At 39.0% G+C, this 14,569-nt stretch overlaps 1 protein-coding gene and 1 pseudogene across 1 annotated transcript in view; one reads left to right on the top strand and one right to left on the bottom strand.

Annotated features, from left to right (window-relative positions):
- PIGU (phosphatidylinositol glycan anchor biosynthesis class U) overlaps window positions 1-14,569 on the top strand; it is an 84,160-nt gene that overhangs the window by 14,983 nt on the left and 54,608 nt on the right. The window contains exons 3-4 of the mRNA XM_058685357.1: window positions 7,842-7,901; window positions 8,989-9,051. Of these exons, the coding sequence (XP_058541340.1) occupies window positions 7,842-7,901; window positions 8,989-9,051 (123 nt within the window). The remainder of the gene's footprint in view (window positions 1-7,841; window positions 7,902-8,988; window positions 9,052-14,569) is intronic.
- Window positions 1,737-2,163, bottom strand: LOC131486140 (ATP synthase subunit d, mitochondrial-like; annotated as a pseudogene).

The raw sequence follows: 14,569 nt of genomic DNA, 5'->3' as shown, positions 1-14,569 counted from the left end.
TAAGTGAAATTAGTCAGGGAAAGACAAATGTCATATGACTTCACTCATGTGATGACTTTAAGACACAGAATAGATGAACACAAGGGAAGGGAAGCAAAAATAATATAAAAACAGGGAGGGGGACAAAGCATAAGAGACTCATAAATATGGAGAACAAACAGGGTTCCTGGAGGGGGTGTGGGGGGGGGATGGGCTAAATGGGTAAGGGGCATTAGGAGTCTACTCCTGAAATCATTGTTACATTATATGCTAACTAATTTGGATATAAATTTTAAAAATGACATTAAAATAAAAAAAATAAAATTGCCTTGTTCTTAAAAAAAATAAATTAGGAGAAGAAGATAAATTAACCTCAAAGTAAGCAGAATAAAAGAAATAAGATCTAAGTGAAAACAAATGAAACAGGAAAACAATATTGAAAATCACTGAAACAAAGTTGGTTCTTTGGGATGAACAAATTGATAAACTTTTGGGAATTGAGATATATTCAATATCTTGGTTGTGGTAATGGTTTCATGGGTGTATACATAGGCCAAAACTTATCAAATTGTATACTTTAGGGCCTCCTGGGTGGCTCAGTTGGTTAAACGTCTGACTTCAGCTCAGGTCATGATCTCATGGTTTGTGACTTTGAGCCCCATGTCGGGCTCTGCACTGTCAGCACAGAGCCCACTTCATGTCCTCTGTCTCCCTCTCTCTCTGCTCCTCCCCTGCTCACATTCTCTGTCTCTCAAAACATAAATAAACATTAAAAAAGTATACTTTAAGTATATATAGTTTATTTTATACTAATTATATTTCCATAAAACTAAAGTTAAAAAAAAAGTGAGATTTCAGTTAAATGGTAAGTAAGTGCATGTAGAAAAATAAAACTGGGTACAGGGATAAAGAGTGACAGTCAGGGCTGCCTGGGTGGCTCAGTTGGTTAAGTGTCTGACTCTTGGTTTCAGCTCAGTTCATGATGTCATGGTTCGTGAGATCAAGCTCCACATCAGGCTCCATGCTGACACAATAGAAACTGTTTGGGATTCTCTCTCTCCCTCTGTCTCTGCCCCTCCCCTGCACTCACTCACTCTTTCAAAATAATAAAAAAAAGAGTGACAGTTGGGGCGCCTGGGTGGCTAAGTCAGTCAAGTGTCTGACTTGGGCTTAGGTCATCATCTTGTGGTTCGTGGGTTTGAGCCCTGTGTTGGGCTCTTTGCTGACAGCTCAGAACCTGGAGCCTACTTCGGATTTTGTGTCTCCCTCTCTCTCTCTCTGCCCCTCCCCTGTTCACACTCAGTCTCTCTCTGTCTCTCAAAAATAAATGTTAAAAAAAAGAGTGAAAGTTATGTATGTGTCACTGTTTTAGATAGTGTGTTCAGGGAAGGCTCTCTGAAGAAGTGAAATTTGAGTAAGAGATCTAAATGAAGCCAGCATATCATAGCATCTATGATGGCCCTGATTTGGGAATGCACTTGGCATTTGTGAGTGGATAAAGAAGGCAAGTGTTAAGGCAGAATGAACAAAAAGGAGAATAATAGAGACAAATTATGCAAAGTTAGGAGTCAGATTATGTAGCACTTTTTATACACATGGTTAGGAGTTTGGTTCTTCTCTCTCTCTCTCTCTCTCTCTCTCTACCTACCTACCTATCTATCTTTAGTGTTATTATTTTTTTAGTGTAATTATTTTTAATGTCCAAAATTTATAATATGAAGACCAGAGCTTCCTCCTAGACTCAAATTTATAAATTCTTATAAATTGAGATACTTCTTATCTAATGTGGTTTCTAGGAAGAATTCATTCAAGTCCTCAGTGGTCATTTGCTCAAATGGAATTATGTTCTTCATCTTCTCTAGCTCTCTCGTATTCCTCAATCCTGGCCTTGGAGAGAGGTAAATACTCAGCACAACTTTTCACATCTTTTTTCTTAGCATCCTGGCACACGAGCCTTCAGGGCATTAAACTTCTCAAAGTCATTTGCCAAGTCAGCCTTTACCACATTGGCCTTGTATAAGCCCAGTTGATAGCAGGTGGATTCTTAGGTAGAGTAGCCAGTGTGGTTATAAAGGTCTCATTCCAAGACTTTAGGGAATTAACAGTGGTCTTTTGGTCTCAGGGTATGATCTTTCCAAGGGCTACTCAGTAAATGCCTATTAGAGAAAGTTTTTGCCCAGCCATCTTGAGATCCTTCACTAATCTTGGTGGCCCACGGTAGCAACTAGATTTTGTTTTTACTATGCTGGGAAGACATGGAGACTTTTAAGCCAGGAGAGGAGTGATCATATTTATTTTACATTTGATAAATATTGCTGTAGATACTGTAAGGGGAATTGACTCTAGGGACAAGAGGTGAAGCAGGAAAATGATTAGGAAGGATGCCTATGCAGTAGTCTAAGCAGGATGATGGTGGCTTGGGACTAGTGTAGTAACAATGAAGATGGTGAAAAGTGATTAGATTCTTTAAAAAAGTAATTAAATTCTGGTTATACTTTTAGAAGTAGACTTGTTAATAGATTTGATATGAGATACGAAGGCAAGAGAAGATTCAAGGATATGATTCAAGAATAGCAGGTTTTTTGTCCTGAGCAACTGAATAACTGAGGTTATTTAATGAGATGAGGCATACTGAGGGAGGAGCATTTTTAGGAGGGTAAGAAGTAAGAGTTCAGATTTCACCATATTAAGTTTGAAGACATCCAAATGACAATGGTAAGGCAACAGGCTATACAAATGTGAAACTCAAGAAGAGAGGTTCTGACTGGAGGTTTAAAATTGGGATCTGTCAGCCTATAGATGATATTTGAAAACATGGGACTTGGAAACCAATTTGACAATAAATTTCATATTACAAAAGAAACTAACAACTGAAAAAACAAACATGGGACTTGATGTAATCACCTAGTGTGATAGCCAGCCTCCATGATGACCCCCAAAGATTTCTACCTCTGGTATTCACACTTGTGGTCCTCTCCCACATCATACCAGAGTTGGCTTGTATGACTGAAAAAAAAATATGCAGAAATAATGGTATGTCACTTCCTAAATTAGGTTATAAAAGACACTGTGGCTTACATCTTGGACTTTCTCTTGAGAAGATAGACAATAGATAATCTTGTTAAGGAATTTGCTCTAAAGGAGGGCAGAGAAATGGTATGGCAGATATCCGCTGAAGGCAGATACCTCATGAAGTTTTAAAGAATCTGCCCTATATTTATTGTGGCACTGTTTACAATGGCCAAGATGTGGAAGCACGCGCGCATGCATGTGCGCGCGCGCACACACACACACACACACACACACACACACACACATTGGAATATTATTTAGCCACAAAAAAGAATGGGATCTTGGCATTTGCAGCAACACGGTTGGACCTAGAGGGTATTGTGCTAAGTGAAATAAGTCAGACAAAGACAAATACCATATGATTTCACTTACATGTGGAGTCTAAAAAACCCAAACAAATGAATAAACTAACAAAAAGCAGAAACAGACCCATAAATATACAGAACAAACTGATGGTTGCCAGAGTGGAGTGGAGTGGGGTGGGGGAGATGGGCAAAATGGGTGAAGAGGAGTGATACAGGCTTTCAATTATGGAATAAAAGGGACAGCATAGGGAATGTAGTCAGAGGTATCATAATAGCATTGTATGGTGACAGATGATAGCCACACTTGTGGGGTGCATAACATAATATATAAACTTGTTGAATCACCATGTTGTACACCTGAAACTAATGTAGCACTGTGTGTCAACTATACTTCAGTGAAAAAAAAAAGAAACATGTGGTTCAGTCAGTAGAGTATGTGACTCTTAATCTCAGGGTTGGGAGTTCAAGCCCCACATTGGGTGTAGAATCTGTTTTAAAAAAACATGTAAAAACTCTCAAAACTTACTAAAATAAAATAATAAAATAGCAAAAAAAATTTGAGAATCTGTGTATATGGTTGCTGATGGGAATAATCCTGTGGATAGAGAAGTTGGTGATGTAGGGAAGAGAATAATTGAATGAGCATTGTCTTTCAGGAGGCAGGAAGGAATGGGATGCAGTTCATAAGGGGAGAATTTGACTTTAGGTAAGAAGAAAGGAAGTCCATCTGTTGTTAATAAGAGAGAATATAGTTATAGATAAAGGATGTTGGTCAGTGGGTAGTGGGAAAATAAGGTGGTTCTCATTTAATTGTTTCTTTTCTCAGTGAAATAAGAAATGAAGTTGTCAGATGACAGTGAGGAGTGGGGAGGGAAGTTGGAGGTTGAGGACAGGGGAAGATGTGAAATAGTCCTGTCAGAAAGAATATGTCAAACGAATGAATGGAAGAGCTGTATCTAGCCATTTAACCATTATTTAAAATGTTTCTCTGGGAAAATGCGTTCTTAGCTATAGTGAGGGAGTCTAGAACATATTCTTACTCCTTACTGGTGTGTGTGTGTGTGTGTGTGTGTGTGTGTGTGCACGCATATAAGTAAAAGGGGATAATGGTATGAGATAGTAATTTCCTGCTGTAAGAAGCCATGTTAACTCTCTATACTTATGTAAGATAACCTCTTGGGGACTGAACAGTTGCTTCCCCCAAACGTAGTGGGGATGACCTCAAACTCGGAGTCCCTTGCTCCTCTTTCCTGAATATGGGTTAATTTGCTTGTAAGCTCCATGTTCTTAAATCAAGATCTACCTGTGTTTCAATATAGTTTCTTTAAATAATAAAGCATAAAGAAATAAAATTAAGGGTGCCTGGGTAGCTTAGTCGGTTGAGCATCCAACTTGATTTTGGCTCAGGTCATGATCCCAGGGTCATGGGGTTGAGCCTGCATTGGGCTCTGTGCTGAGTGTGGAGCCTGTTTAAGATTCTCTCTCTCTCTCTCTCTCTCTCTCTCTCTCTCTCTCTTTCTCTCTCTCTGCCCCTCTGCCCCTCTCCCCCACTTGTGCTCTCTCTCTCTCTGAAATAAAAGAAAAAGAAAAAAATTATATCAAGCCAAGTGAAAAGAGTACTTTGGAAGAGAAAGTTCATCATTCCTTTGCCTTTTTTTTTTTTTTTTAATCTTCAGCTGATTTTACCATCTAGTTCTTAGGGAAAAGTAAGAATATGTTAAAGGGGAGAAGAAAAATCTGCACAGGAGAGAAAAAGAGAATTGTGGCAACCACATTAGATTTTATGACTACCTTCAACAAATGTTTCTATTTTGTGTTTAGCCAAGTAATGATCATAAAATTGTGAGTTCATTCAAAATTTACCCTACCCTGACTGGGAATGGTCACTCACATGGAAATGTAGCATGAAGACAAATTATATTCAATGTATACTTCTCTATAATAATATGATATACAGTTAAACTACTGTGGACATGTTAGTTCGTTATGGAAACCAACCCATTTGCTGATAGGCTTTTTGAGAACTATTTGTTCTGTCATTTCTGAGACCTACTTAGTGCCACTCTAAACTATCTAAAGCATCAAAGCACTTTGAAAGCAGGCTATTGGTAATATAAATATCAAGTTACTACTTCTTACTGACAAAGATAAATGCAAAAAAGAATCCATTAGTAGATAGTTGTAAAACATTTAGTTCTTTTAGAACTTTGGAAGGCAAAGTTGATGCCCTTGTTTTCAAAAGGAGGTAAAAAGTTGATCTCAGGTAGCTAACATATTGAGGTTTTACTGTATGTTAGGCACTGTGCTAAGCACTTGTGCCCATTACCAGTTACTCCTCCCAAGAACCCTGTGAAAGGTCACTATTCTTCTTCTTTTTTTTTTATGTTTATTTTTGAGAGAGAAAGAGACACAGAATCCAAAGCAGGCTCCAGGCTCTGAGCTGTTAGCACAGAGCCCGACGTGGGCCTCGAACCCACAAACTGCGAGATCGTGACCTGAGCCAAAGTTGGACACTTAACCGTCTGAGCCACCCAGGCACCCTGAAATAGGTGGCTATTCTTATTTTATAGCTGAGGAAACTAAGGCTTGGAAGGGAAAAGTACACAGGTGGAACCTGGATTTAAACCTGAGTTTGACCCCAAAGCCTTGTTCTTTCTACTACACTAGCTAAAAAGCCTGTTAGTGACCTTTGCAGTATTACAGGATATATTTTTGCAAGTGATTGGGAGTTGGAAAGAGGTGCTCCTGAGTCACCAGCAAAAACTCACTAAAACCAAGTCATGCACTATCTTTCTGGTTCTGGTGGATTGGTGAACTGGCTTATAGTAGCAGATCAACCCTCCTGCCAAGAAAAACTAGGAAAGGAGGATGAATATCTCTTTGATGGTATTGGAAAGTATCAAGATAGCCAGGATTATTGAGGGGCTGAGATCCCAGAGAGGAAAATACAAAATGTGAGACTGACAGTCTGAGCTGCTTTCTCTTTGATGTATTTATCAATTTGTAAGTGGCATAGGCTGAGGGCAGAGAAAGAGAACAGAAATTGGCTGTTAAGAGGCTAAGGAGCTAAGTAGAGCTATTGGAAGTCTCACAGTGCTGGAGAAATAACAAAATCAAATGCATGGCCAACCAAGGTGGCAGGGCTCTGGTAAACATCTTCGCTTCCAGTTGGGTCCTCCGAAGGACTACACTGAAGGAAGGAATAAGGGTAAATGACATATAGAAATTACAAAAAAATAAAGGGGTGCTGGGTGGCTCAGTCCGTTAAGCATCCGACTCCTGTTTTCGGCTTGGGCCGTGATTTCAGGGTTGTGGGATTGAGCCCTGCATAGGGCTCCACACTGAGAGTGGAGCCTCCCTCTGCCCCTTTTTCCCAGTTGTGCATGCTCTCTCTCTCTCTCTCTCTCTCTCACTCTCTCACACAGACACACACACACACACACACACACACACACACACACCTAGCTTAATTAGCTAAACTAATTAGATTAAGGTGATGCTATTCTATTTTAATTGCTTGCCAGAAATTTAAAGAAATCCCTTCTGGAAGAAAATAGCCTTGTCCAGAACCTCTAAAATTTTTCATATCTATAATATCCATCATTCAACCAAAAGTTACCAAGCATAATAAAAGAGAAAAATAAATAGACACTACGGATTCACAGGCGATTCAGATATTGGAGCTGTCAAACTTAGACTGTAAGGTAACTGTGGTCAGTGATTAATATGCACAAAAAATAAGTGACGAGGTAGAGAATTTCTCCAGGGAACTGGAATATATAATAATGAATCAAATGGAAATTCTAGAACTGGAAAACATAATAGCAAATTAAGAATGCAATAGGCACAGTTAACAGCCAATTACACAAAGCTAAAGATTCATGGGGCACCTGACTGGCTCAGTCAGTAAAGCATGTGACTCGTGATCTTAGGGTTGTGTGTTCCAGCCCCACATTGGGTGTAGAGTTTACTTGAAAAATAAATAAAATCTTGGGACATTTGGGTGGTTAGGTGTCCGACTCTTGATTTCGGCTCACGTCGTGATCTCACTGTTCATGAGTTCGAGGCCTGCTTGGGATTCTCTGTCTCCCTCTCTCTCTGCCCCTCCCCCATATATGCATGCTTACTCTTGCTCTCTCAAAAATAAATAAACAAAAAATAAAAAAATAAATCTTTGAGAAAAAAAGAGAGATGACTCATGATCTGGAAGATAGGTCTGTAGAAAATATCTAGACTAAAGCTTGGAGAGAAAAGGATAGAAAACAGAAAAAAAAAAAGAGATCGATGAGATATAAAACATCTCAGAAGACAGAAGAAGGGAAAACATTTCCCAGTTTATTTTATGAGTTCAGCAATCTTGGTCCACTGTGGAGTTCCCCTTGGCTATTCTGTATGCCTTAGAATTAAAGTTTACCTCATACCTTTACTACTCTTGAAACTGATAATAGTAAGATTTAAGTTAATTTGTTTGTTTTTCTCCTACAGACTCCATTAATAATATACCTCTTTCATTTCCTGATTGACTATGCTGAATTGGTATTTATGGTAAGTAACCTTCCACATGAAATCAACATGTATATATCTTTATAGTCTTTTATCTTGTTGTTTTTAAGAAAAATTATCTTTTAGGAACTTAGGAGTTGCTCAGAATGTAAAAGCAAAAACCTATCCTTAATTGAATTCAAGGAACTGTGATATATTATGGAAGTATGGGGAGTAGTCTCTGACATCTGACCAGTTCTAATTCCTTATACTTTTAAAATTTGGTTTCTGGACTATGTAGTCTCAAACTTTCTAGTGCCAAAATTCTATGATTGACTTTAATTGTGGTGCCAGTGTAGAGGGCATCCTGAAGTTTCTAAGCATTCTGCCAAAAGATTCCGTGCAGTGGACATAGGCCTGATGAGACTCTTAGGATGAGAATAACCTTCAAAGTTGAGATGACAGGGCTGTTTTGAGAGATAGTAATTTTTTTTTTTTTTAATTTTTTTTTTCAACATTTTTTATTTATTTTTGGGACAGAGAGAGACAGAGCATGAACGGGGGAGGGGCAGAGAGAGAGGGAGACACAGAATCGGAAACAGACTCCAGGCTCTGAGCCATCAGCCCAGAGCCTGACGCGGGGCTCGAACTCACCGACCGCGAGATCGTGACCTGGCTGAAGTCGGACGCTTAACCGACTGCACCACCCAGGCGCCCCGAGAGATAGTAATTTGAAACACTTGCCTAATGTAGAGTTGAAAATCTGGGTCAAGTAGGAGATCCACTGAGGTCTTCCTTAATAATTATAATGGCTGCTGTTTATTGAGGACTTATTTAGTGCTGGGCACTTGACATACATCAGGACTGCAAAGTATTGGGTATTATTCCTACTTTATAGAAAACTTGAGTAACTTGCAATTAAAGAACAGATGTGGTACACAAGGCTAACATAAGCCTTGATGCATCCTTATCCTCAAGGTTTTCCAGTCAAATCTCCCTGAAAGGCTTTATCTTTGGGTAGTCAAAGTGAGGGTTGAGGTTCTGCCTGACTGGACGAATTCATTACCAAATAGCCCACCACCATCCAAAATCTCTAGGCCCTGGCAGCATTTCCTCACTCTTACACTATTGTTTCTCTTTCTTTTGACAGGTAACTGATGCACTCACTGCCATTGCCCTGTATTTTGCAATCCAAGACTTCAATAAAGTTGTGGTAAGTAGTCAGTGGGTGAGACAAAACTGGTGGAATTTTTTGGTAGACTTCTGGTCTCTGTTATTACAAAAAATCAAAGGTCATGTACTTAAGGATCCAACTGTTTAAAAATACTAAGAAATAGGAATGAAGCTTCTGGCCTGTTAAGCCAGCTCTGCAATGGCCAAACCTAAACCAACAAGACAGCTTCACTAATAGATACAGAAAGGTCAGTTTAATCTCTGTAGCTTAATATCCATTCACCTGTGCAACTTTAGACTTTCTGGAGCAGAGTTGAACTACAGTTATAGTAATGAGGACCCTTAATAATCTTCCTTTCATGAGTATAGCTTTTAACTCACTGTGTTATGCCTATCTGAGGTAAAATTGGATTCCCAATGTAGTTTCTGTTTCCCTACAGAGAACAATCTTCTTTGGAAAATTTGGCATGTAGTAAATGCCTGTAGAAAGTTTTTTTGTTTTTTTTTTAAATCAGGTGTAATCTTTTCTTTTTTTTTTTTTAAGTTTATTTATTTATTTTGAGAGATAGTGAGCAAGCAGGGGAGTGGCAGAGAGAGAAGGAGAGAGAGAGAGAGAGAGAGAGAGAGAGAGAGAGGGAGAGAGAGAGAGAGAATTCCAAGCAGGCTCCATGCTGCCGGTGCGGAGCCCGACATGGGGCTCGAATCTACAAACTATGAGATCATAACCTGAGCTGAAATCAAGAGTCAGACATTTAACTGACTGAGCCACCCAGGTGCCCCCTTTTTTAAAATTATTTTTGAGAGAGAAAGAGAGAAAGCACGTGAACAGGGAAGGGGGAGGGAAAGACAGAGAGAGGTAGAGAGGATCCGAAGTGGGCTCTGTGCTGACAGCAGAGAGCCCGATGTGGAGGCTTGAACTCATGAACTGTGAGATCGTGACCTGGGCCGAAGCCAGACACTTAACCCACTGAGCCACCCTGCACCCCGCCTGTAGAAAGTATTGATGAAGTATTGATGTAAACTTTAGTCTTAATCCGTATGTAATAGCCAAAGGGAGTGGTATATCGTGACCATTTTCATTTTCCTGGGTTCTGAGAGAGTTAACAGATTAACCATGTGTACTATCCATGTAGTTATTTTAAAAATTGGCTGCAGTCCTCCTTGACTGGCTAGGAGCCACTGAGATTAACTGGGGAGAGAGAAGGCTGCATCCCACTGGTGTTGTCTGTGGTTTATTTTCACGTCTGTTACCAAGTAATAGAACCAGAAGTAGCAGTCTGCCTTTCTGTGGCACTGGTCATTAGTAACAAAGCTAGTGAATTCTACAATTATGGACCTCAAAGAGATGTACAAAATATCTGGATTGTGGGTTCTTAAATCGGGGTCCGTTTATAGGCTTAATAGCCCTATAAGACCAGAGAGTGTACATCTTAAACCAGTGGAGCATTTGGGACATAAACAAACCTGAGGGCATTATGCTAACTAAAATAAGTCAACAAAGACAAATCTTGTATGACCTTATTTATATGTGGAATCTAAAAAAGTAAAACTGGGAAGCCTGATTGGCTTAGGCAGTAGAACATGTGACTCTTGATCTCAAAGTCGTGAGTTCAAGCTCCACATTGGGCATAGAACTTACTTTAAATAAACAAATAAATAAAAAGTCAAACTCCTAGAAACAGAGTAGATTGGTGGTTGACAGGGGGTGGGTTTGGAGATAGGGGAAATGGGAGGGTATTGGTCAAAGGGTACAAACTTTGGTTGTAAGATGAGTAAGTTCTGGAGATCTAATGTATAGCATGGTGACTATAGTTAACAATATTATATACTTGAAAGTTGCTAAAGGAGTATATCTTAAATGCTCTTAACACACACACACACACACACACACACACACACACACACACACAGGAATTATGTGAGGTGATGGGTGTGTTAACTAACCTTATTGCGGTAATCATTTTACAATATGTACATGTATTAAATCTTATTGTACATTTAAACTTACACAATATCATATGTCAGTTGTATTTCAGTAGGATTGGAAAAGAAAAGAAAATTTTAGGGACTGAGGTGAAATGCTTCAACAGGATTCCTTTGAGGGCTAGAGATGAAATAATTGGTTGTGAAATTCATAAGCTGAGGAATGCAGAGATAAATTAGCAGTGGTTATTTTCTTCCCCAAGATAGATTGTGTATGTAGACCATAGTCTTTGTTCTTTGAAGTTATATGCTAAAATATTTAGGGGTGAAATGTCATGACATCCACAGCTTACTTTCAAATAGTTCAGAAAAAGAATTTGCATGTTTGCATATGTATGTGTAGAGATAAAGGAAATGTGGCAAAATGTTAACAATTAGTGGATTTAGGTGTTTTATTTATAAACTTTTCTATAGTTTATAAATTTTCAATAAAAAACACTGGGAAAAAAGTAGATCTGTGTCTGTACCCACCAGTGTATGTGTATACACGTGCATGTGCACGCGTGCACACACACACACACACACACACACACACATACATACATATACACGGTATAGATGTGATATATGTGAATATCCAAGGGAGGGTTGGTAGCTTTCATTTAAAAACACAGCTAGATCTTTTCAACCAAAATGTAAAACTGAAATGTGTTTTAGTGAAAGTTGATTAGAGATGCCAACATCATATGTACTCCTTTTTTTCCTGTTCAACTGTCATAAACATACCACGCATACACCCTAATTAAAACAATTTTTTAATGGTGGGGGAATCTTAAGGGTAAGTAATGAAGCTAGGTTTCATTTAATTTCCTAACAAAGTTAGACATCAGTGTCAGTAGAAGAGATCCCTTTAATTTAGAGCAATGATAATTTTAATTCATTTGTTTATTATTTGAGTTTATATGGAAACATACAGAGAATTTTTTTTCTTTGTGTGATTTAAAGAGGTTGAGAGAAAACCAAATGAGCTGTTGTTGATACCCTGTTTTTTAACACACCAAACCATTCTGTTGTCACCAAGACTGAATTGAAATTTGGAATAGTTTTGTTTCTCCATCCTCAGAATTCAGTCTATTGGAACATTAGATTTCTTGGTCAGAACAAGAGTTTTATTTACACTGTGTCAAAAATTAACTCATTCTGGGGGCGCCTGGGTGGCGCAGTCGGTTAAGCGTCCGACTTCAGCCAGGTCACGATCTCGCGGTCCGTGAGTTTGAGCCCCACGTCAGGCTCTGGGCTGATGGCTTGGAGCCTGGAGCCTGTTTCCGATTCTGTGTCTCCCTCTCTCTCTGCCCCTCCCCCATTCATGCTCTGTCTCTCTCTGTCCCAAAAATAAATAAAAAACGTTGAAAAAAAAAATTTATTAAAAAAAAAAATTAACTCATTCTGAATGGCAGATTTTTGATGATGTGGATAGAGTATCAGCACATATCTTCCCCCAAATCTTCCCCACTTTGTCAGAATGGGCCCATAGCATATGGAAGAATTTTAGTCTTGCTGGGATTTAAGACCAGATCCATGGTAACAAAGCTGTGTCTATACTCAAACGTGTTCTGGAAAACTATGGTGCAAAGGTGGGTTCCATTCCTAGCCCTTCTCCAGCTGTTAGCCTATGGAATATGAATGCTGATTGATTGTGACCAGTGGATTCTCACATTTTACATCTACCTTACTTGACAAAAGCATTGTTGTTAATCTAGTTTGTCCTTTGCCGAGATTGTACTTTCTATTTGGGACTCAGAATTTGTGTTAGAAAGTTGCTTGTAGTTTGAGAGAGAGTGATAAAAATGTGTCTTCCCTTAATGTGATTAGAGGGTTGTAAATTTGGAGCATAGACTCCTGAACTTGGAATGCGGTGAAGCTAACAGAGATGGGGGGGGGGGGGAGGAGTATTCACTACTCCACCTCTGGACACCCTAGTTTTGGAGGTTGTAAATTGGTATAGACACAGATTCAATTATTAGAAAAGCTGTTTATTTGAAGCAGGGGAATAATGTCCTTGTAAAACCAAATCTTGTAAGGACAAGGAAAGGCTGCATAGAGAAGTGGATAGAAGGGAAAGAAAACTCCACCCTGGAGATTTATTTTTTAATTAAAAATGTCTATTGAAATACAACACACATATGGAAAAGTGCACAGGCATCTGTGTATGAGGTGATTAATGATCACAGAGGTAATGATCAGTCAGGTGATTTCCTTTTAGGCCACTTTTAATCTCTCTTATGATAGTTTTAAATCTCATCATTGTCAAGGCTGCTGAATATATAGAAATATTTATCTTTGGATTTTAACTTGTACTCCTTAACCTCACTTATTTTTATACTTTAACATTTTCTTAGTGTGTGTGTATTCGCTTTTCCTTTGACTTGTAGCCATTTTCCTGTCTCTGACTGGATCCAGTGGGGATTTTTAAAAGGGAGTTTGGCTGTTCTTTGGGGGAGCTGAGTCAATAATTGGGACCATGAGGCCAGGCATCATGGGGGCTTTGCTGGTGAGCTTGGGGGGAGACAAAAAGAGATAGCAGAGAATCTGGGGACTGCTGACCTGATTGCCTTTCTCTCCTTTAGGCTCTCCTTTTATAAATCTTTCTGTTTCAAAGTATTTTGGAAGATTGGGGTTATTAGGAAGTTCTTTTCTTTAGTTGTTGGCATAGGGTCACCTCTGCCCAGGATCTGCACATGCCTGTTTAGCTGTCCCCATCCCTTCCTATAGTCCTGATGGCAGGCTTCCAGCCTGGGGACTGGGTCTGCATTCCCACCTGTATCTCTGGCTGCTCCTGGATTGACTCCCTGCTTCCCTTCAACAGGCTTCTTTGAGGATCTCCCCCCAGCCAGGTGGCCTTCTTTTTGCAGGAACTCAGGGACCCTTAGCTAGCAGGGCCTCCTTCCTCTACCACTGCTACAGCTGTCCTCACTAAGTGCTCTGTCTGCTGAGCCAGCCCCCTCCTCTCTGATAAAAGCACTGTAGTTTATATATTGTCTTTTTAATTAAACAATCCCAGATGTGCATGGTAGCCTAACTTTTACCGATGATAATTCCCACTGTTTAACCTGAACTCTCAGAGATGATCAAAGGAGGTTTTTGAAGGTTGTTCTGGTTTTCTGATTAACCCTTTACTACTAAATTTGTGCAAGAAATCTGGGCTTACCTGTGTTCCTGTGATAACTTCTCTACTTTCTTTTGAATTGAAAAATGGATCTTTAAATTTTTTTTTAATTTTCCATTTAAAAAAATTCTGAAATACCTAAGACATACAAAAATATGTAAAGAATAATATGTACTGTGAACTTACTTCAACTTAAAAAATAAAACATTACACATAAAGTTGCCTCTGAGACTTTCATCTCCTTATTCTTCCTCTCACCAGTTACCACTGTTGTGAATTTAGTGTTTATTGTCCCTACACAGGGCCTTAACTTCTACTACTTTTGCATATATACCTAAATAACACGTAGTATTATTTTGCATGCTTTTAACTTTGTGTAAATGGTATAGTGCAATGTTCTGTACATGCATTTTTTTATCATTAAATCTTTAATCCTGCACACTTGCTACTGTGACATCTCTGCACTACT

The sequence above is a fragment of the Neofelis nebulosa genome, chromosome 9 (assembly GCF_028018385.1).
Source record: "Neofelis nebulosa isolate mNeoNeb1 chromosome 9, mNeoNeb1.pri, whole genome shotgun sequence".
In the NCBI taxonomy this organism is placed as follows: domain Eukaryota; kingdom Metazoa; phylum Chordata; class Mammalia; order Carnivora; family Felidae; genus Neofelis; species Neofelis nebulosa.
The sequence above is the reverse complement of the archived record's forward strand: the minus strand, read 5'-3'. Positions and strand labels throughout refer to the sequence as shown.